Source organism: Triticum aestivum, chromosome 2A (assembly GCF_018294505.1).
Source record: "Triticum aestivum cultivar Chinese Spring chromosome 2A, IWGSC CS RefSeq v2.1, whole genome shotgun sequence".
Lineage (NCBI taxonomy): Eukaryota > Viridiplantae > Streptophyta > Magnoliopsida > Poales > Poaceae > Triticum > Triticum aestivum.
In genome coordinates, this window is record NC_057797.1 from 767,275,551 (window position 1) to 767,300,345 (window position 24,795).

Below are 24,795 nucleotides of genomic sequence, written 5' to 3' on the forward strand. Positions count from 1 at the left end.
TTTACATGTTAATCAATTTTGCCATGTGTCGTGGAATTGTCACGGCAGATGTCCTAGTGAAAGGACTTAGTCGTGGAGCCATCGCAACTAGGAAGCTTAAAGGGGTTAATCGGGACAAAGGACACGAGAGGTTTATACCGGTTCGTCCCCTTGCGGTGAAGGTAAAGCCTAGTCCAGTTGTTGTGCTATTGCTAGGTTTCGATGACCAAGGAGCGGAATACGCTAGCTTGGCTCTCGATCTGTTCTTTCTTGCCCTAAGCCTCCGCCGGGTCGTCCCCTTATATACACGGGTTGTCGCCCTGCGGCCTACAGAGTCCCGGCCGGCTCATACAACGTGTCCGGCTCGGTGACGTCTTTTACATGCCTTACTTTACAAGTCTTATCATACATGGCGGTTTATAGTCATGGGCCTTAAGCCGCCTCTGGGCCTCAGCCTACTACAAACCTTATCATAAACCGTCACTTTGTGTACTCTTCGGGCTTCCTTTAGTTAACCCGCCATTGCTATTGACCCGGCCCCTCCTGGGCGGGTCATGCCTGATAGTCATATCCCCAACATTAGGCCACAGGTTGATTCGAACCTTGTTCTTGTCAACCTCCAACACTTAGAAAAAGTCCATCTATTACTGTTGCGAAAGCCTTGTAACCCGCCATGACGTCATCTCCGGATTTTTCAGAAAACCGCCACAACGTCATCTTCTAACGGATCCTTATCTTAAATGTCTTCCGAAAATCGAGGCATCTGTTTAGGTGGATAATCATTATTTTGGCCTTCCTTGATTTTCGTGCCTGCCTGTTCACCTATCCCCTTATAAATAGGTACGACCGGCCTTCCTCAGTCTTCTCCTTCTTCCTCTCGCAACCCATCCATCGCTCGAGCTCCACCGCCGCTGCAGCACTCACCGTCGTCCTCAACCTCGGCCGCTGCATCACCCTGAGCTTGTCCAGAGAACGACGGCGATCCTCCGCAGTAGATCTGCATTCGTAAGTCCCTGCTTTCCCATACCTTAGCTCTGCATTTAGGGTTTGCGAGTTCCTTCTGTGTTCTTCACCGTTCGTCGCGGTTTCTTTGTAGTTTCTCCACCGCATCCTCCTTTGATCTAAAGGAATTATAGAACTCATGCGGTAGTTGTTTTGCATCCATGCCAGACACTAGCAGATCCCTTTTTCTCGTACAAAGGCCTCCTTAGAACTGATGGACTCCTCTGTGCTGGTTTTTAGGTCTAGATTTATTTTTCTTTTTTGAACCATCTTGATCCAAAATAATAGCAACAACTTGTGAAACTTGTTTATCTTAGCACTTAGCCAATTCTGACTCAGGCAACCTTTGAATATCTTTAGTCATGGCGGCTTATCATGCCGGCTCATTTTTCCTTTATATATCATTAGCCCTTACTTAAGCTGCCATTACTCATCTGTACTATAATCATTAACCTGTAAGTCCATCAATTAATTTGAACCGGCAAATTGCTTTCTTTTCAGGTTGTCCTTTTTCATCATGCCGTCAAAAGCGCCAACAGTCTGCAACTGGGTCCCTTCCACAGTTACTGATGACACTTTGAAAGATTTTGTCACCATCGGATATTTGCCGGAGATGAATATTATGTCCTATCGTGCTCCTGACCCAGCCGAAGAACGACCTCACCCCAAAGACGGTGAAGTCATCATTTTTACTGATCACATGAATCGGGGTTTTTCACCACCCAGCTCAAAGTTTTTCAGAGACGTTCTGCATTTCTTCAAGCTTCATCCACAAGATCTTGGACCCAACTCCATATCCAACATTTGCAATTTTCAAGTTCTCTGTGAGGTTTATCTTCAAGAAGAACCGACCGTTGAACTCTTCAGAGAGTATTTCTATCTGAACCGCCAAAATGAATGCACCAACGGCCCTAGCTTGGAACTTGGTGGAATTTCGATTCGACGCCGACAGGGCGCTGTCTTTCCCTTAGTAGTCTTACCAAGCCATCCCAAGGATTGGAACCAAACTTGGTTTTACTGCAAAGACACGTCGCCAGCTGACGAAAAACCACTGCCGGGTTATCGCGTGGAGCGTCTTGACTCTAAGTTTGTGCTCCTTGACAAGCTGACTGCTGCTGAGCATAAGAAGCTTATCCCCTCCATCAAAAGGATTCAAGCCTTATTGGGAAACGACCTAACCGGAGTTGATCTGATCCGTTGTTGGATCGCATGGCGGGTCATTCCTCTGAGCCGCCGGTCCAACTTGATGTATAAATACGGCGGAGGCCCAAATGGCCCTCTGCGTCATAGCTCTGTACAACTGACTGAAGAGGACATTGTTGCAATGTCAACCATCCTCACGAACGGAAAATACGAGGACTGCAGTAAGGTTGGATTAAATCCGTTCTGCAAACTTAACCCGACACCAGAGGTGAACCCCCTCGACCTCCTTTTTTCTTCAGTAGCTAAATACTTGCATGACTTTTAACCTGTTATTTGCCTATAGGCCAAATCTGACTTCTGGAAGACCAAATATGATCATGAAGCTGCCAAGAAGGTTAGAGTCGCTGCCATAGCCGCCAAGAAGACAACCCGAAAGTCCAAGAAGAAACAGACTGCTTCAGATATGTTCAAGTTGGATGATCTTTCTGAGTCGGAGGTAGCCCTTGACTCCCTTGGCCTATTTTTTAACAACCTTATTAACAATGACTATTGCCAGGACGACATGGGGGCTAGCCAGGCAGTAGAAGAAGAGGTAACTATTTCCTCCGACTTAGAACCTTTGCCAAGACCGAAACCTCGACTGGTAACCTAAAAAGTAAGGTTTTCACACCCTTTGGCTTATTTGGATCCTCATTTTCTTTTGAAAAAGCAGCAACATGAGAGCCGCCGCTAGGCCCGGACCAATGACGACAATGAACTGCCCTCCGGCTTACCAAAAACTCCTCGAAAACGCCAGAATGAAGTTTCTTTCACCTTTGTCTCTTGCTTTTATCAATGAATCTATTTCCTTAATCTCTTAACCTTATCTTACTTTTGCAGGAGGTTTCCCGCTCTTCTGGCGATTCTTCACAAACTCAATTCCCGGCTTTCAAGACTGCCCCTGGGGTAAGGAAAATTATCTTTCTTTTGCATCTTTAAGTCTGCATCATTATACTAACTCATGAAATCCTTCTTAGCGGTCAAGCAAAGTCCAAGAAAGCCAAGGTGGCTAAACCGGCGGAAGACCCTGCTCCTGAACCGGCAATACCAACTCCTCCTGAACAATCTGAAGCACCAAGACCCTACTATCCACATTCAACCCGACTTTCCTGAGCCATCAGCTGATGAGACCATTCTCAATCCATCCACCGTCGGGCCGTCCAGCTCAGCTAACCCGATGACGACTTCTGATAATGATGTCTTAATTACTGGTAGTTGATTTGTTGAGCCGGGCAACCCAACTGTACTAGCCCGTCACTCTGCCAAACAAGAGGCTTTAGAAAGGCAGAAGGTGCGGTTTGACGTCTCTCACTATGCTCACCTGAATGTTAGTGACGTGCTGTCTGGATACCTCAGTCATGTGCATTCCAGCCGTGACTCGGAAATTAAGATGGTCAAGCAACTGCAACTGAAATATGAGGTACGTTCTCCGGCTTTGACTAGCTTACATATGCTCTGCCAGCTCCCAAGTCTCCGGATTATGATGAACCCGAATGATCTGTAGACTTGTGATATAGATTGATGCTCTGTCTTAGATTTTCCATAAGTCCAACATAAATTTCACCTATAGTCCCCAAGGGCCTGCTTAATTTACCATGAATGAGCCGGTACTTGACTTCATAACTGTCTTGAATTAGTCCAAACAAATAGTGTGATCTGGCTCAACATGAAAAAACTTTCTTAATATCATGCATTAGCCCCCAAGTGCCAAGCGTTGTTACATGTAAAACACTTGGGACTTTAAGCATAGAAGAACCATTTTGCATTTTTTAAATTGCTTTGACAGACATTAGCACCCAAGTGCCGAGTGGTGTTGCGTTGCAAAGCACTTGGGACTTTAATCATGATAACCTTTATTGAAATAAATTTTAACACATCTGTGCATGTTTGTAGACCGCCCTAACTGAATTGGGCTCTCAATTAACTGATGCAAAGACCTGACTGGCGAATCAAGAGGCGGAGATAAAGAACGCTGACTCCAAACTCCAGTTGAGCCTCTCTGAAGGTGAAAAACTGAAGACCAGTTTTGATGCGGAGAAAAAATCCTGGGCCGATGAGAAAACCTTGCTGATACAGCAGAGGCGGCTCTCCAGGAGGTTACGACAAAGCTCACCGGCTTAAAAAACCGTGTGTCTCAGATGGTCTCCACAATCTTTGGTGAGTCATTTGCATTAGTTACTTACACTCTATTTTTGCCAGAAATATAAGCCGCCTGCTTAACCTTTTTTTAAATACTCATAGGTCCACGGAGTAACAATCTGAGTCAAAACAGCGTGACAAAACTCAAGGCGGTTTGCACCTTGGTGGAGCAACTGTATACTGGGGCTCAACGAGCGCTTGCTATTATCTCCCCAGCCAACCAAGGACCCAACCTCTTGAGTGACGTTTTGAAGAAGCTATCTATTTTACCTGCCAGATTCCAAGAGGTCAAGCGGTCTTGTGCAAGAGCCGGATCCCTAACTGCCCTAAGCCGCTCCAAAGCCTGGGTGCCGGAGGTAGACCCGGCGTACGTAGCCAAGGGGTACCCTCCCTTGAAGGAAGACGGGACTCCGTTTGATCAAGATAACTTTGTTGCTTGTGTGAGGGGAGTTCATCCTCATGCTACCATCCTTGGCGAGGAAACCAACATTGATAAATATCAGCCAGGTTTTGACGTTGATAATAAGAAGATGGCGACTCCCTCGTATAAAGTGACAGATCTTATCCCGCCGGTTTGCCAACACACCTTTGCCCCAGAAATTGACCCGACTAGTCTAATTGACAATGACGCTGTGTTCGTTGCTCGAGATGGCTTTGATTGGTCGAAGCCCAGCTTCCAACTAGTGGAGGGAGGTGAACCGGCGAGGGAGGAGTCATAACATCCGAATAATCCGGCCAAGACTTAATGAACTGGCCTTAGCTTGACATCTGCTTAAGAGAGAACAATTTTAACCTTTTGGGCTCTCAATGCCTTGTAATAGGTTAGCTTGAAAACTGCATGCTTTGCCTATGTCATCGTGCATATTATGTTGTGTATGACTGTTTTTACCCATCATGCCAATATATGCATTATATCCTTTATCACATCTGCAATGTTTAAACCTGTTCCTGTATGTAAAAGATGAAAAATTGTCCTGGCAGTTTATCGCTGGAGGGGTCAAAACACCCAATACATAACTATGAAACTACCATAGTGGAATAATCAGGACCAGATGTAAAGATACACTACTAGGGAAAAGCTTATAGACAGATGCTTACTAGTAGCGTGGGTTTATACCCTCGCTGCTGCTACTTACTAGTAGCACGGGTTTATAGCCCTCACTACTACTAAGTTCATAGTAGTAGCGCGGGTTTATAACCATCGCTACTACTAAGTGGTCTCTGTTGTGCCCCCCCCGGAACATGCCATAGTAGTAGCGAGGGGTATAAACCCGCGCTACTACTAAGTTGATAGTAGTAGCGCGGGTTTATAACCCTCTCTACTACCAAGTGGTCTCTACTGTGCCCACCCGGGACATGCCATAGTAGTAGCGAGGGGTATAAAACCACGCTACTACTATCGACCCACCAAGACATATGTACACATAGCGTGCGGAGGCCCAAATCCAAACCCACACTCTTCTGATTCCCCTTCTCCTCCCACTCACCATTCCCTTCCTCTCCCAGCACCACTGCCGGCCTCGCACATCGGCGCCACTCATAGATCCGGCGACCTCCTCTCGCAGACCCCTCCCCTCCCCCTCCATCCTCCCTCTTCTCCGCTGTTGGAAGGAGAGGGAAACCAGCAGAGCGTCGTCCACAAGGCAGCGACCAGATCCACCATGGACGCAACCACTTGCAGCTCCTCGCCGGGTGAAGGGTCCCATGACAAGCAGCAGCAGGTCACCAAGCTTCATCTAGGGTTTCGGGCGTCGGCACCAACTCCGGCGGCCACCGGTGAGTTCCTCCTCCTACTGCTCTCTATCTCTCTCTTCCCTTTCTAATAATTTTGTCTTCTTTTGTAGCAGCAGTAGACGAGAGCTGCGGGCACAAGTTGGGTGGGCAAGCACCATCACCACGAACAACTTCATCCCCTCCAGGACCAGTAGCAGCCATGAATGGAGAGGATGATGACGCCGAGCAGAAGCAGCCGCCATGGCTGCAATTAATTTTTTTAATTCTGAATTAGTTAGTAGTAGCGCGGGGCTCTGACCCGCGCTACAACTAAGTAGTAGCAGCGCGGGTGGCAACCACGCTACTGCTAAAAGTTAGCTGTAGTGCCCTAGTAGTAGCGCAGCCCCCACGCTACTACTAGAAATTATCCCGTGCTACTACTAGGGTTTTCCCTAGTAGTGATAAACAAGGCTAAAAAAGCCTTTGATTAACGAAAAAACATAGATAAGTCTGTTTATGAACAACAATGTCATACATGTGTTCTTTGATTCTGAACTGCCAGCTTGTATGACCCGGACAGTAAGGGTGATAACCCAATCATTTTATAAGTCAATACTCCATATGCCTGATGACTGTTATACATTGGCAACTTATTGTCAAAGGACCAAGCCGGTTTAAATTGAAACCAACCTTATAGTTAGATTCGAGACAACAAAAAACCAATAAAACAAAAGAGTATCTTTCAAATAGTGTAAATCAAGCATTAAGAAAAATTTGGAGGCTTCTGATTCGAATACGATCAGTAAACCGGACCAAAGGGGTTAAGCTAGGATTCGGATACGATCATGTAGCCCCCAGTGGCTTTGGCGTTGCACCGATCAAGAGGGTACCAACAACTATGTTCTCTTTGGTTCAAATACGACCTATGTTTGAACAGGAAGCCCCCAAATGACCTTGAGAGTTTTTTAACGATGCTGACTCGAATACGATCAACGTCGGACTCAAAAGGGGTTGAGATATGATTCGAATACGATCAGGAAGCCCCCTAGTGAGTTTGGTAGTGTGCCGATCAAAAGGGTTACGATAGCTATGTTCTCTTTGGTTCGAATACGCCCTATGTTTGAACAGGAAGCCCCCCGGTGACCATGAGGTTTAACGGCTAGATTCGAATACGATCATGAGACGGACCAAAAGGGTTAAGCTAGATTCGAATACGACCAGCCCCCAACTGGTCGTTTAAAAATAATAAAGACATATGATCATTGAAGATGAAAAGGACAGAGGTCCTGCTTTATTACTTATCGTAATATATACATCGTCAAAGTATGTACATTATGAGAGCCGGTGGCACAAGTGTAGTAAGGCCGAATATGAGCAATATTCCACGGCCGGTGGGTCTCCTCCTCTAATTTACGTGAGTCTTGGTGCTCTCGAACATCGATAAGGTAGTATGACCAGTTGTTTAAGTTCTTGCTGACCACAAAGGGTCCTTCCCAAGGTGGGGATAGCTTTTGTGCATTAGACTGATCCTGGATGAGCCGGAGCACCAGGTCACCTTCTTGAAAGGTTCTGGACTTAACCCAACGACTGTGATAACGGCGTAGGTCCTGCTGGTAAATTGCTGATCGGGCTGCTGCCAAGTCTCGCTCCTCATCTTGTAAGTCAAGCGCATCCTATCGAGCTTGCTCGTTATCAGCTTCAACATAAGCCGCCACGCGGGGCGAGTCATGACGGATGTCACTGGGCAGAACTGCCTTTGCTCCATAAACCATGAAGAAAGGCATATAACCCGTAGACCTGTTAGGGGTAGTATTGATACTCCATATCACAGCGGGTAATTCTTCCACCCAACAACCCGGCGTCCGTTGTAAAGGAACCATAAGCCGGGGTTTTAGACCTTTCAGAATTTCTTGATTGGCTCACTCAGCTTGACCATTGGATTGGGGGTGAGCTATTGATGAAACATCAAGCCGGATATTGTCCCGTTGACAGAACTCTTCCATGTCTCCTTGGGACAAGTTAGTGCCATTGTCAGTGATAATGCTATGTGGAAAGCCAAAACGAAAGATCACCTTCTTCATGAATTGAACCGCCGTGGCCGCATCACACTTACTGACCGGCTCTGCCTCAACCCATTTTGTGAACTTGTCCACTGCCACCAAAAGGTGCGTCTTCTTATCTTTAGATCTTTTGAAAGGTCCAACCATGTCAAGCCCCCAGACTTCAAACGGCCAAGTGATTGGAATCATCCGCAATTCTTGAGCTGGCATGTACGCTCGTCGTGCAAATTTTTGACACCCATCGCACCTACTGACCAGATCCTCCACATCAGCGTGAGCCGTTAGCCAGTAAAAACCATGACGAAAAGCTTTGGCCACAAGAGACTTTGAACCGGCATGATGGCCACAATCTCCTTCATGGATCTCACGAAGAATTTCTTGACCTTCTTTAGGAGAGAGAAAACGTTGAAATGCTCCGGTGACACTGCGATGATACAACTCACCATTGGAAATTTTCATTGACTTAGACCGCCGGGTTATCTGTCGAGCCAAGGTCTCATCCTCCGGCAACTCACCCCGGGTCATGTAAGCCAAATATGGCACTGTCCAATCTGGAATGACATGAAGAGCTGCCACCAATTGAGCTTCTGGGTCTGGAATAGCCAAGTCCTCTTCTGTAGGCAACTTGACAGAAGGGTTATGCAGAACATCTAAAAAGGTGTTAGGCGGCACCGGCTTACGCTGAGATCCCAACCGGCTTAAAGTATCGGCCGCTTCATTCTTTCTGCGGTCAATGTGCTCCACCTGATAACCCTTGAAGTGTTCAGCAACATCGTCAACCTCACGGCGATAAGCCGCCATGAGACACATAGCAGAAGGCTCCAAACAGAGTAATGATAGCCGTCTTCTCCTGGTCCTTAACTGCCATTTTGATCTGATGATAGCCAGAATAAGCATCCAAAAAACTCAAACGCTCACAATCCGCCGTAGCATCAATGATTTGATCAATACGAGGGAGAGCAAAAGGATCAGCCGGACAAGCTTTGTTTAAATCTATGTAATCCACACACATACACCAAGTGTCGTTCTTTTTTAGCACAAGCACCGGGTTAGCCAACCACTCTGGGTGAAAAACTTCAACAATAAACCCGTCCGCCAAGAGCCGGGCCACCTCTTCTCCAATAGCCTTACGCCTTTCCTCGTTGAACCGCCGAAGAAACTGCCTGACCGGCTTAAACTTGGGGTCAATATTGAGAGCATGCTCAGTGAGTTCTCTCGGTACACCCCGCATGTCAGAAGGCTTCCATGCAAAGATGTCCCCGTTCTGACGGATGAACTCGATGAGCGCGCTTTCCTATTTGGGATCCAAGTTAGCACTGATAGTGAATTGTTTGGATGAGTCGCCAGACACAAAATCAATCATCTTGGTATCGTGAGCGGACTTAAACTTCAGTGCCAGCTCATGTTCCGTGGTTGGCTTTTTCAAAGATGTCATGTCCGCCGGGTCGACATTATCCTTGTAAAACTTCAATTCCTCTGCCGCACAAACAGATTCGGCGTAAGCAGCGTCACCTTCTTCACATTCCAAAGCTATCTTCCGACTTCCATGCACTGTGATAGTGCCCTTATAACCTGGCATCTTGAGCCGCAGATAAACATAACACGGTCGTGCCATGAATTTTGCATAAGCCGGCCGTCCTAACAGGGCGTGATACGGGATTTTGATTTTGACCACTTCAAAAGTTAACTTCTCCGCCCTAGAATCATTCTCATCTCCAAAGGCTACTTCCAACTCAATCTTACCAACTGGATATGCCGACTTACCAGGCACTACTCCATGGAAAACGGTGTTGGATGTCTTAAGACTTTTGCCAGTCAACCCCATGCGACGGAATGTCTCATAATAGAGAATGTTGATACTACTGCCTCCATCCATGAGTACTTTAGTGAATTTGTATCCACCAACCTGAGGGGCCACCACCAAAGCCAGGTGACCCGGATTATCGACCCGGGGAGGGTGATCTTCCCTACTCCACACAATAGGCTGCTCAGACCATCTCAAATAACGTGGAACCGCCGGTTCAACCGCATTCACAGCTCTCTTATGAAGTTTTTGGTCCCTTTTGCATAAACTGGTGGTGAACACATGGTACTGCCCATCGTTTAGTTGCTCTGGGTTACTCTGATACCCAGATTGCTGCTGCTGTTGACTACCTTGGCCAGATTGCTGATTATAGCCGCCTTGATTGCCCTGAGGGCCCTGGCCATGAAAACCGCCACTGCCTGTGCCGCCGCCCGGGACATGAAAGCCGCCACCGCCTGAACCGTTGCCAGGCCCATGATTACCATCGAACATGTTAGAATTCTTGAACGCCTTCATGATCGTACAATCTTTCCATAGATGGGTGGCCGGCTTCTCCTGGGTGTCGTGTCTTGGACAGGGTTCATTTAGCAACTGCTCAAGGGTAGGACCTGACCTGCCTGACTGAGGAGGTAGCCTCCCCTTACGCTGTTGATTGTTTCCTTGTGCGTTAGTGTTAGCCACAAACTCCAGACTACCGTCAAGCTTACGTTTATTATTACCTCCTTGATTTGCCGGGTTATGCTGATGACCGTTGCCGTTGCCGTTCTTTTTTCCCTTCCCTGTCTTGTCTTCGTCGGACGCGGGATCTTTGGTACTGTCAGAATTGGCGTATTTGGCCAGAGCCGCCATTAGTTGGCCCATGTCATTGCAATCATGCTTGAGCCGCCCAAGCTTCTATTTCAGAGGTTCAAAACGGCAATTTTTCTCCAACATTAAGACCACGGAGCCGGCATCCATCTTATCAGATGAATGTATCATCTCCTTTACCCGGCGCACCCAATGGGTCGTGGATTCACCTTCCTCTTGCTTGCAACTAGTTAAATCCACAATCGACATGGGTTGCTTGCATGTATCCTTGAAGTTCTGAATAAACCGGGTCTTTAACTCTGCCCATGAGCCGATGGAGTTGGGGGGCAACCCCTTCAGCAAAGTGCGAGCTGTCTCATCCAACATCATGGTAAAGTGCGAGCTGTCACACCCCTATTTGTCAATACAAGGGGCTCAACGTGCGCAGACAAGTGGCAATTTTTTCTCATCTTGAATTATACATGGTTTCTTTAAAAACTATCTTTTTGCACGACAACTTTTTCACCTAAATTCCTCTGTTTTACAGACGATCATCGTGCTACACCCATCCAGGATACGGCACAACGGAGACACAGGCGCAGACGTGCAGCAGGGACCCGCTCCAAGGATTCTTTTTAGATTAAGACCCTGCATAAACCTTTTTTACTGTCTCTTGTTGATACATATCCACCGTTGAGAAGGATACTAACGTCTTGGCATGTGGCCACGCCAGAACAATGCACGTACCTGGACACAAGGGGCTTCTTACAAAGGCCATTATTTAGGCCCGGTTTATACCACAAAGACCGAATACCTTAGGGAGTGTTCGGCGTCGCGAGTTTGGCCCTATATGCATCAGCTCCGAATCATTGTCTTTGGTCAAATGTTGGGTTTGCCCGGCTCCTGTGTTTTGGTGCCTTACATTCCACTTTACCGGTTAAGGTAGCACCAGGAGAACTACTGCGACTGTGCCCTGGTTCATCCGGACGAGCACCTCAGTAGAGAAAGCCGAAAACTGACTGTTATGATATAGCGTGAGACTGGTCAACCACTCGATGACCTGTTGGAATGTTAGAATTCCTCCACCTTAACGAAGGGCCGTTTTCCGGCCAGGCATGTACGCACCCCGGATCGGGAGAGTGCGGAGCCACCAGGGGCTATCTAGTAGCCCCACTGTCAAACTCCTATGGCTAAGTGAAAGTGTTAAAGCATTATAGTCCGGTTGCCTCGCTCGCTCCGCTATCACCTCCTTAATAGGACCAAGACATTGGGTTAAGTGTGAACACGTGTTTTTTGCGAGCACCTCCGCATTATATGCCTGGGGGTCGAAGCCGACGGGTGCAATCTTTCAGGTTATACACATGTATACATAAACGGCCGCCCAGGAGGCATCATATTACTTTCAGGCAAAAGTATAAAAATTGCCTTATAAAAATTTATAAAAGCATTTCACTTACAATGAGATTACATATTACTCAAACATAATATTTTTTGAGCACTGGGTCTCTATCAAACGAGTACCCTCAAGAACTTCTTCAAAGTAGTGCTCAACAGCCATTCGGCCTATGGCCGAATCCCGCGTTGCAACAGTGGTAGCATCCATCTCTGCCTAGTATGCTTTAACACGGGCAAAGGACATCCGTGAGCCCTCTATGCACGCCGACCTCTTCATCGCATTAATGCGCGGCACCACGTCAAGGAACTGCTGCACCAAGATGAAATAGCTGTTCGGCTTTGGCCTTTCCGGCCATAGCTGATCCACAACAGACCTCATGGCAAGTCCGGACAACCTATTCAGTTCGGCCCATTCAGCTAATTGGTCAGTCAATGAAAGCGGACGTTCGGGAGAATGGAATTGTCTCCAAAACAGCTGGTCTACTTCACGGTCCGTCTGATCCTGGAAGTACTTTGCCGCATCGGCAGCGCTCGCCGCCAAATCCATATACACATTCTCTGAACTCCACAGCCGATCTAGAGTGGCATACCGTGGATCTCCGAACTTCCTCCGCAACATAAAGGATTTCCCAGCTACAATATCCCCGGCTTCCCGCAGCTCCTCCTTCTTCGCCCTCATAGCAGAGCGGATGTCTTTCCTCGTCACAGCAGCCGTCTCAAGGTCCGATGCCTTCGCTAGGTTTTCCTTTTCAAGAACCCGGCAACGGTCGGCGGCGGCTTTTAATTCTATGGCCATCTTGGCCATCTTATCCCGGTTCTCGCCATGCGCGGTCTTCTCGGCTTTCAACTCTTCGGCCACCTTCAAAGCAGCCGCATTACCAAACCTCGCTTGTTCCTTGGCTCAGGCAAGTTCCGCCCGCAAGGCTTCAACAGTGGCAGCTCCATCTGCAGTCACAACGTATTAAAGATACTGGCATCATGCTGCTCTTACTATGTGGTGTTTACCAGATAATGACACTTACCCTGTGCCTCGTCAAGCCTTTTGTTAACAAGCTCGATGTCGGCGTCTGCTGCATCCAACTGTCGTTTTAAATTGGCAAACTCGTTAGTCCGGCTAGCCACCGGAGCTTCCATCACCTACACATAGAGGCAGTATGGTTATTACCTGGGAATCTGATCCTCTGTTCGTCATCGTTTCCGACGACAACCAGAGTCTCAGGGGCTACTATCTACACAGGGCACACCTAGCATGTGCAGGACTATCATACATTATTTTACGTACCTCAAAGCCTGTCAGTAGACTCATAAAAGCGTCATGCAATCCGCTTTCGGCGGACGAGATTCTCTTCATCACCGTATTCATCAGCACACGGTGTTCATCTGAGATGGCCGCTCGCCCCACCAACTCCCTCAGAAAATCCAATCGCACACCAGACGGTGCCGGACTCTTTTGTCTGCTCTCTTCGGGAGCCGGACATTGGGAGCTTCGGGGGTCAATGGGATTATCTTCTGGCCTCATCGGACTCGGAGAGGCCCTCCGCGACGACACTTCAGGGTCGCCCGCTTCCGGAGCGGAGGAGTCCGGAGGAGGTGTTTCGCTCTCCATCATCTCTGGAAGAAGATCCCCCGAAGACGAGCTCATTTGAGAGGGGCTAAGGCCCGAACTGCAAAGATATATGAGTGGTTATTTTCTTAGAAGAAAAAGATGGCATACCTATACTATTAAAGTATTTCGGGTCACTTACGACTCGCTGGAGAATTGATCCCCCCGCAGACTTTGTGCGACAAAAGCACCCCCAAGGTAGGACCCTCTGTGGGAGACTTCTTCTCCCGTTTGGAAGCTTCGGCTTCCGAATCCCCGGGCGCAGTCATTTTCCTCCTCCGGTCGTCTTCCTTCATGGAGACGCTCGCTCCCTCGGTTAGAATGGGCAGCGTTGGGGGCCCGCGTCCGCCCGCATTATCCTTCCTAGTATCTTCCTTCAAGGGCTCCGGGCAAGGTGCGACCTGGAGCATCTTTTCCAATACCGGATTCTCCAAACCCTCAGGGAGGGGGCCGAACACCGAATCAACTTCGCCTTTGTTAGCTAGTCCTGGTCAAAAAGCGAACTCTCAGAAATAACTTCGTAATAAGTGAGAGATGGTATGTTCGGCCGGAAGATTCCTTACCTGTTCGGCGGCACGGTTACTGCTCAGGCCCACGTCCTCGGTAATTTCCGGACACTCTACCTGAGGTCCGAAGAATGACTTGTACATCTCCTCGTGCGTCAGATCGAGGAAATTTTGAATGACACGCGGTCCCTCGGGATTGAACTCCCACAAGCGAAGGGGCCGGCCTTTGCAAGGCTGGACTTGACGAACCAGCATAACTTGTATTACCGCAACCAAACTAAAATCTCCATTGAAGAGATCTCGAATGCGGCTTTGCAGTATAGGCACGTCCTTGGCTGGACCCCAGCTCAGACCTCTGCTGATCCATGACATCGGCTGTGGTGGAGGGCCCGAGCGGAAAACAGGGGCGGCCGCCCACTTGGCACTTCTAGGAGCCGTGATGTAGAACCACTCGTGTTGCCAAAATTCAGACACCTCTAGAATGGAACCTTTGGGCCATGGAGCTCCCGTCATCTTGCATATTGAGGCACCTCCACACGCTACATGTTGCCCCTCGATCATCTTCGGCTTTACTTCAAAGGTCTTGAGCCATAGGCCAAAGTGAGGGGTAACCCGGAGGAAGGCCTCACACACGACAATAAATGTTGTGATATGAAGAAAGGAGTCCGGAGCTAGATCATGGAAATCTAGCCCGTAATAAAACATCAAACCCCTGACGAAAGGATCCAAAGCAAGGCCTAGACCTCGGAGGAAGTGGGAGACGAACACGACATTCTCGTTGGGTTCGGGGGAGGGGACGGCCTACCCTCGGGCAGGCAGCCGATGCGAAACCTCAGCGGTCAGATATCTGGCCTCCCTCAACTTTTTGATGTCTTCTTCCATGACGGAGGAAGGCACCCATCGGCCTTGAAGGCTAGATCCGGACATGATGGAAGGTTCAGAGCACCTGACCTGAACTTTGGGTGTTTGAGCTTGAGGTGGGGGAAGGATTCGATTGAGCACGGGAGGGAAAAGAGTAAAAGCCTTGTCCCTTTATAAAGAGGGTGAATATCAAGTGTCCTCTCCGTGGCCGTTTGGACTTGCCTATAGTCTAGGAGTCCTAGAAGCGGTTGGGTTACCCATACTCGTATTGATGAGAATCCCAGAATAAGGGGACACGATCTCTGCTTTAACAAGACGTGCCAAGCAAACCGCCTCGCCTGACGCGCTGAGGTGGGATAATAAAACGATTCGAATAAAGGCTTGGCCGTGGGGCGTCACACCACGGAATGCGTCAGCAGATTAGATTTGTGTAAATATTATTCTCTTTATGGCAATATGTGGAAACTTATTTTGCAGAGCCGGACACTATCTTTGTGTTCAAAATTTTCTATGAAGTACTTGGAGGAGCAACCCGCCTTGCAATGCCGAAGACAATCTGCGCGCCGGACTCATCGTCATTGAAGCCTGGTTTAGGGGCTACTGAGGGAGTCCTGGATTAGGGGGTGTCCGAATGGCCGGACTATACCTTCAGCCGGACTCCTAGGCTACGAAGATACAAGATTGAAGACTTCGTCCCGTGTCCAGAAGGGACTTTCCTTGGCGTGGAAGGCAAGCTTGGCGATATGGATAGGTAGATCTCCTACCATTGTAACCGACTTTGTGTAACCCTAACCCTCTCTGGTGTCTATATAAACCGGAGGATTTTAGTCCGTAGGACAACATGCAGAACAACAATCATACCATAGGCTAGCTTCTAGGGTTTAGTCTCTCCGATCTCGTGGTAGATCTACTCTTGTACTACACATATCATCAATATTAATCAAGCAGGACGTATGGTTTTACCTCCATCAAGAGGGCCCCAACCTGGGTAAAACTTTGTGTCCCTTGCCTCATGTTACCATCCGGCCTAGACGCACAGTTCGGGACCCCCTACCCGAGATCCGCCGGTTTTGACACCGACAGCCATAATCGGTGCGCAAATACGTATGGCAACATTAAATATATTTTTTTGTTTACAACATAATTATCCAAATGGTCATAATTGATTGATACCAAAAATACTCCAAGTAAGGGAACTTAGGATATTTTTGTTTCCGTGGATCAGTATACACCCTCCAATGCAGAGCGACCATGCAGAGAACACACATGCTAGTTCTAAAATAGGACTTTGGGAATAAATGATAGTCGTATGGCTAGACTAGGGCCTTGGCCTCCAAGGTAGATTTCAGAGACTTTGTGGTCCTCAACGGTTTTGTCCTCTCGAATTCGTTTTGGTAATTCTGATAAGGACCGAACCTCGTGGCGAGATCTGATTTGTTGTTGTGGCCTGACCTTTCATGACACTCTACCTTTAATAGGAACAACCTCTCACCCGGGCACGTGATGTGCACAGAGTAGAGGGTTTGAGCCTTGCGGCCCTGCACGAGAAAACCAATCTCGATGAAAGTACTCACGCGCAAAACAATTTCCACGAAGAAAAATCGCAACACAGAGGTTTTGTAAAGATCCCTCCAAAAGTTGATACGGGTATCTACCCTGAAAAACATATCGTATTTATTTCATAAAAAAATAACCTCCCTTCAATACATGCACGTCCAGAGACTTCTTTTTCTTCTTGTTGGCATAAAGATCAAATGAAGCAACATCTTGTTTTCTTTTAACAGAAAATAGTTTCTTTAACCCACTGACACTAGTCGTGACCGCATCATCCTCTCCTCCTTGAAGCGAAACGGTCCTCGGTTTCGAGTCAATCTCTTCAGTTATATCTTCATGTGCAGATTGAACGATGACCATTAAATTTTTAGCACCTTCGACCTTCTTTTCTTGTTCTTCTTTTTGCTCTTTTATCTTCTCTCTTCCCTCCAAGCAATAAAACGATCCAAACCCATGGGCATGAGGTCGTACTTCTTACCCTTCTTGACGGTATATATGTGCGTTTGACAATCATACACAACATCATGCTCTTTGTATCATGGCTTGCCCAACAATAAGTGACATGAAACCATCGGTGCCGGAATCACGTCACACAAAACCATGCAAGAATATTTTCCCAACAAAAACGGTACCTTTGTTTGATGTGTGACACCGAGCTCTTCATGACCCCAACGAAACAAGTATGGTTGTGCTCGTGGTGTCATTGGTAGATCTAGCTTCTCCACCATCTCGATGCTTGCAGCGTTGACCAAACTCATGTGGTCAATTGTCATGGTACATGATCTCTCCTGTACCACAACACGAGTATGAAAAAGCCCGGTCTAGCGACCTTCCTCCTCCAACTGAAATCCATAGCTTAACTTACTGAATGACGATGCCCTCACCATCATCTCCATAGTGCCGTGAACGACCTGATGCTCTGATATCACCTGATGTAGACCGAACCTCGATGGCGAGATCCGATCTGTTGTTGCGGCCGATCTTTCACAACACTCCACCACCAATAGCCGCAACCTCTCGCCCATGCAAGCGATGTACACGAAGTAGAGGGTTTGAACCTTGCGGCCCAGCACGAGAAAACCAATCTCGACGAAGGTAGCCACACGAAAAACAATTTCCACGAAGAGAAATCACAACACAGAGGTTTTATAAAGATCCCTCCAAAACTTGATACGGGTGTCTATCCTGAAAAAACAAATTGTGTCTATTTCATAAACAATATCCTAAGCTGTTTACAACGACACATGGAAAAATTTCAGCAGCCTCAAGCTTCTTCTTCTTCTGATGTAGCTTGAGCAATATCCCGCTTCTTGCGATCAGCCATATACTTCTCTGATGTGTACGAATCAGGTGGTACGAATTGTCCTCCATGAACAAAAGAAAATTCTCCAACTGAATGATATGTCAACTGTCTTTTATCTGTCCATGGTTTTCCTAACAGTATTGAACAAGTATGCATGTGCATAGGAAGCACGTCACACATGACTAGATCACCATATCCACATAGAATAAACCGTACCTCCAAGCGATGCATGATCTTGACAAATTTGTCCTTCCACCAAAGCTCATACGGTTCTGGATGTTCAATCAACGGCAGGTTCAAAGCATCAACCATAGTCTGACTCACTAAATTCATCCCAGAATAGCAATTCATCAAGGTTGCACAACTCGCCAGCCCTACACGCACACGCGTAAAGCATTGGTACCACGGCAAGGCACGCAATCGATCCTTCTCCGCCGACATCATCATTTGTGAGCTACAATCTTTCCTCATGGTAAAAAATTCAATAGAACTCGAAGAAAAATATTGTACCGTGAACAACCTTTGCTCTGATACCAACTGATAAGGACCAAACCTCGTGGTGAGATCCGATCTGTTGTTGCGGCCCGATCCTTCACGACACTACACCTTTAGTAGCAGCAACCTCTTACCCGCGCACGCGATGTACACAGAGTAGAGGATTTGAGCCTTGCGGCCCAACATGAGAAAACCAATCTCGACGAAGGTACTCACACGCTAAACAATTTTCATGAAGAAAAATCGCAAGACAGAGGTTTTGTAAAGATCCCTCCAAAACTTGATACGGATGTCTACCCTGAAAAACATATCATGTTTATTTCATAAAAAAATAACCTCCCTTCAATACATGCACGTCCAGGGACTTCTTTTTCTTCTCGTTGGCATAAAGATTAAATGAAGCAACATCTTGTTTTCTTATAACAAAAAATAGTTCCTTTAACCCACTGACATTAGTTGTGGCCGCATCATATTCCTTTTCCTTTGTTAACATACGAGTAGAATTGCACAATGTAAAGGTGTTCACGTGGTGTCGTAGAAAAAAAAAACCATGTTTAACATTTTGTGCCCCTTTTGGCGATTCACTTGGCGCCCGGTCAGTGACCGGGCGTGTCTATTTTGAGCCCATATTTGTCCATCTGCGTAGCCAAAATTCTCTTTTTTCTTTCTCATATGTTCGGCCAGTTACACGTGATTGATGGAGATGAAGAGAGAGAAATAAAATAATGATTAAAAAAGAAAAGATGGTCCGGGATGAGGTCGCTTCCTACGTGGCGGAATGTCCGGGCGCGTCCGCGAGCCCTCATATCCTTCTCATATTTGAGATGTATACAAGGGTTCGCGCACAATCCGGACGTATAAAAATAATATGAGAAGTCTGATTGGATCACGTTTTTCTTTCTCTCTTCTGTCCGGTCACTGACTGAGCACCACTACTACAGTTGGAAGAAGAAAAACGCCATTGCTTGACTAATCACAAACGTTGCTCGACTCAAGTTGCATGCATTACTATTCCGTCACTGATGAGGTTTATCTAGAACACCAAAACATTGGAAATCACGAGGAAAAGTATCTAGAACAACTTGCCTGATACTCATGCGCTTGCTAGCCACATCCATACATTGATACATGCAAATATAACCTGAAATGAATCGAGCCAGGTAATCAGACAATTAGTGTGGTGTAGTTGGTTACAGGAGATGTACAATTTCCCGTTCAAATTAGCACTAGATCGGGGCTGCGATGATAAAACAGGAGCCTCGAACTCGCCGGCAACACGCTGACTGACATGATGACGCTGGTCAGTTCCCAGCAGGCGGCGGGCAGGTGAGCACGAGGCCGCCGAAGTCGTCCCAAGCGCCGGTGGGGGCGAGCGCCCCGTCACAGCCACCCCACGGCGCCGCGAGCCCGTCGTAGAGGTTGTCCGTGGCCGCCGGTGCCGTCCATGGGAACCCGCCGAGCCCGAGGTCGAACTGCGGCAGGTAGACGGCGCCGTCGGTCAGGAGCGGGAAGACAGGGAGCGGCGGCAGCGTGTCCTGCTGTTTTGGCTGCGGCGGTGGTGGCGAGCCGGAGGAGGGCGTGTGGGGCTCGGCGAAAGATCTGCGGCGCTTGCTGCTGCTACCGGAGCCGCGGCGGCACGCGCCACCGACGGGGACCTTGCGCAGCGTGCCGCCGTGCGTCCAGTAGCGGCGGCAGGTGCGGCAGTAGTGGCGCGGCTGCGTGGTGCTGTAATTGTTGTAGTAGCAGAACTTGGTGTCGGTGGAGCTGCACCGCGGGCACTCCAGCTTTTGCTGCTGCTGGTTCTGTCCGTTCTTCTTGGTCACCGCGCTCTCCTGGTCACCACAGTTCACCACACGCGCGCATCAGTATGTACGTCGCTTGCCGGAGAAGAGAGAGATAGAGTGAGGACTGAGCAGAGACTGACCTGCGCGAGTGGTTGCTCTTTCTCAGCAGCGTCGGTGGCAGAGTCGGGGGCGAAGGGGCGCTTGGCGCTGGCGGCGGGAAGGAGCGAGGCGGAAGCTGGAGCCATCGTTTGGCGTGCGGGTGGGGCAGCGCATGCCGTGTCCGGCCCGGCCGGCTTAAAACGAGCTGCGGCCTGCGAGCGCGCGTGGTGATCACCAGCTAGCTAGCTCTGCCCGTACCCCGTCGCTAGGCAATCGCCTAGGAGAGGGAGGAGAGAGTGAGACGTAGCGGTCGGTGTGAGCTGGATGGGCGGCAAGCGGCGGCGGCAATCAGATGCAGGATGGAGCTGACGGATCAGGCCGCCTTAAAACGAGCAGCGGGCGGCCGCGCGCGGTGATCAGCAAGCTACACCCTACTCGTAGCGAGAAAAACATTTCTCCCAGGTAGGATGAGCTAGAAGGGTTGTGAGACGTAGAGGTCAGTGTGAGATGGATGGGCGGCGGCGGCAATCGGCAGATGATGGAGCTGACGGATCGATGGAGCGACGGGAGCGGTTGGTCGTGGCCTACTAGTGGTAGTAACCTATGCGAGGCCGTGTGTCCGATGGGTGTCTTATATATAGAAGCCGGCGCGGTGACGCGGCATGGACGTACGGCCGGAGAACCAGATGCTCTCCTTGCCTGATTAAACGTAGGATTTGTGGAAACTGGCTCAACCCTTTAGGGGTGGCCTATCACATACTCTCTCCAGTATTTTTTACTCTGCATATTAGAATTCTTTGAAGTCAAACTTCACAGAGTTTGACCGTGTTTATATGAAAAAATATCAACATCTGTCATGCTAAAACTATATAATATGAAACTTTAAGTCATGACACATCTAGTGGTATTGATTTCAGATTGTGAATGTTGGCACTTTTTTCTACAAAGTTGGTCAAACTTTACGAGGCTTGACTTCAGTCAAATCTTATACGCGAACTAAAAAAGACCGGAGGGAGTATATTTATAAGGTTACACAATATATAGTTTACACAGTTGGGCTACGTTACAAAGTCTAACACCCTCTCTCAATCTCAACTCACTCCTGATGCATCTAAGAGGTTGAGATTGCGCTTACAGACCTCGAACATGGAAGAAGGTAGAGGCTTGGTGAAGATGTCGGCAAGTTGATCCTTCAAGGAGATAAACTTGATCTGTAGTAGCTTCTGTGCAACACGTTCCCTCACAAAATGATAGTCAATCTCAATGTGTTTGGTTCGTGCATGGAACACCGGGTTTGTCGAAAAAAACGTAGCACCGATGTTGTCAGACCAAAGAACCGGAGGATGTGACTGGGAGATTCCCAGCTCTCGAAGCAAAGACTCAATCCAGATAAGCTCAGCAGTCGCATTGGCAACGGCTTTGTACTTGTCTTCTGTGCTGATGCGAGAAACAGTGGCTTGCTTGCGTGCACTCCAGGCGATCAAATTAGGACCCAAAAATACAGCATATCCCCCCGTGGATCGCCTGTGATCCGGACACCCAGCCCAATCAGCATCTGAGAATGCAGATAGAACAGCAGAGGAACTAGGTCGCAGATGAAGACCATAGGAGATAGTGAGGCGCACATAACGAAGAATGCGCTTCATAGCAGACCAGTGCAAATTAGTAGGGGCATGAAGATACTGACACACCCTGTTAACCGCAAAGGAAAGATCGGGACGTGTGATAGTCAGATACTGCAAGCCACCAACAATACTCCGATACTCTGTAGCATCCGTAGGAGACAGAATAGTACCAGCAGTAGCCCAGAGCTTATCAGTAGAGGACATGGGCGTGGGGGATGGCTTACACTTGAGCATACCAGCACGGCGCAAGAGGTCAAGGGAGTACTTCTTATGGGTGAGAGCTAAACTGCCACGAGACTGGTGTGCAACTTCAATGCCCAGGAAGAAGTGTAGTTGTCCCAAATCTTTTACCGCAAAATCTCTGCCAAGTGCAGTCACAAGAGCATCAGCAACCGTTGCAGAGGAGCTGACCAGAATAATATCATCCACGTACACAAGCAAACACACAGTCACACTGGGGCGCTGAAATAAGAACAGCGAGCTGTCAGCTGTTGACGGAACGAAGCCATGAGTACGAAGAGCCGAAGCAAGGCGAGCATGCCAAGCACGAGGCGCCTGTTTCAGTCCATATAGAGCCTTCGTCAGACGACATAGATGATGAGGCTGAGCGTGATCAACAAACCCTGCTGGCTGTCGCATGTAAACCTCCTCTTCAAGCAGCCCATGGAGAAAAGCATTCTGCACATCAAGCTGTCGAAGAGACCAACCACGAGAGACTGCAAGAGACAAGAGAAGCCGAATAGTAGTAGGCTTAACAACCGGGCTGAATGTATCCTCGTAGTCTAGACCCTGACGCTGTTTAAACCCTCTAGCCACGAGACGCGCCTTATAGCGCTCAATAGATCCGTCCACATGTCTCTTGACTTTGAAAACCCACTTCGAATCAATGATGTTGATGTGAGGCGGAGGGGAACCAGTGTCCATGTCTCATTATGCATAAGAGCGTGGTACTCTTACTCCATAGCAGCCCATCAGTGAGGAATACTCATAGCGGCCTCATAGTTGTGTGGTTCATCATTGGGATCTGCAACAGAATGAGCAAGACAGGCAACCAAATATGTGACAGTACCATCATGACACTGCTTGGGTTGAACAATACCGCTGCGGCTGCGAGTATGCGGTCATTGCGGTGCAACGGGAAAAGGAGCCAGCGGCGCCTATACTGGAGACGACGATGGCAGGTCGGGCGACAGGGGCCCAGGCGAGGACCCAGGCGAGGCCATGGTAGGCCCAGCCGACCCAAGTGAGAGGGGCGGCAGGGACATACAGGCGGGCAATGGAGGCGATGACGGAGGCGAGGCCGGGCGTGGAGACGGTGACAAGGACCGCTCGAGCTGCCCAGGTGAGACCGTCAGAGACGTGGGCCGTGCCTCGGCTGGTGTGGGCCGCGCCTCGGCCGACACCGGCCCAGGTACGGAGGCCAGCGCCGGTCCAGTTGCATGGGCGGGCGTGGCTCCAAAGACAGGGTCGACGACGGGAGTCGGTGCATGCACGTGCACCGACCGATCAACGTGCATCACAGGAGTTGCATCCGGAAGTAGTTCCAGGCGAGCACCACGTCCAATACCTGCACTATCGTTAGGTAACAACACAGGCGAATATGCAACATCTTCAAATTGGCCAAGCATAATAGGAGATGAATGCATAGATGGAGGTGTGGTGGGTTGCTGCGGCATTGCGGAAAAGGGGAAGACGTTCTCATCAAAGACAACATCCCGGGATATGTAGACACGATTTGTTGGCACATGAAGGCACTTGTAGTCTTTATGAAGAGAACTATAACCCAGAACACATATTTCTTAGACCGAAATTCAAGCTTTCTATGATTATATGGACGAAGATGGGGCTAACAGGCACACCCGAACACCTTAAGGGTCAGTTCTTTTAGCGGCTTAAAAAATAAGTCACCTCCTTCCCAGCTTTTTTTATAAGCCGCCTCTCTCATTCATCGAGGCTTATGGACTAGTTATAGGATAAATAATATAGAAGCTTCAACAAATTTTGACAGCGGCTTATTTTTTAAGCTGAGGAGAGGTGGCTTATTTTTTAAGCCGCCCAAAAGAACTGACCCTAAAGAAGGTATAGCAGGAGTTTCATGTAAAAGGAGCTCAATAGGAGTTTTCATATTAAGGACACGCGTAGGTAGTCGGTTAATAAGAAAACATGTTGTAGCAAAGGCATCGCTTCAAAAGCGAAAGTGTACAGAAGCGTGAGCCAGGAGTGTGAGTCCGGTCTCAACTACATGTCGATGCTTGCGCTCAACATCGCCGTTTTGCTGATGTGTATGAGGACATGATAAACGATGAGAGATCTCAAGCTTATTAAAGAAAGTGTTGAGGTTGCGATATTTTCCGTCCCCCCCCCCCTCATCCGGACTGAACATGGATAATTTTATACTTGAGAAGACGTTCTACATGCACTTGAAACTGAATGAATATATCAAACACATTAGATTTTCACTTAAGAAGATAAAGCCAGGTAAAGCGACTATAGGCATCAATAAAGCTAACATAATAGTTGTGACCACTCACAGACGTTTGGGCGGGACCCCATACATCAGAAAACACAAGTTCAAGAGGACTCGTTACTTGACGAGTAGAAGAAACAAATGATAACTGATGACTCTTGCCTTGTTGACATGCATCACACACGGACATCTCCTTATTGCTAGACTCGATAGGCAGCTCATGGCGGTGAAGTATATGGCGAACTATGGGAGTGGCAGGGTGACCAAGGCGAGAGTGCCACTAAGATGGCGACACACGAACACCACTGAAGACGCGCGGGGCGGATGGATCCTCCAAGCGGTATAGGCCATGGCTGAGGCGACCATTAAGCAGAATTTCCCGGGTGGCTTGGCCCTTAACAAAAAGATGAAACGGGTGAAATTCACATAGGACATTGT

The 24,795-nt window shown here is 48.3% G+C and overlaps 1 protein-coding gene across 1 annotated transcript; it reads right to left on the reverse strand.

Annotated features, from left to right (window-relative positions):
* Positions 1–19,464: 19,464 nt before the first annotated feature.
* LOC123186580 (dof zinc finger protein 2) lies at positions 19,465–20,660 on the reverse strand. Its single transcript, XM_044598319.1, has 2 exons — positions 20,307–20,660; positions 19,465–20,214 (listed from the first exon to the last, which is right to left on the reverse strand). Exons 1-2 carry the CDS (start codon positions 20,409–20,411, stop codon positions 19,684–19,686), a joined length of 636 nt encoding a protein of 211 aa, XP_044454254.1. The 5' UTR covers positions 20,412–20,660; the 3' UTR covers positions 19,465–19,683.
* Positions 20,661–24,795: the final 4,135 nt, after the last annotated feature.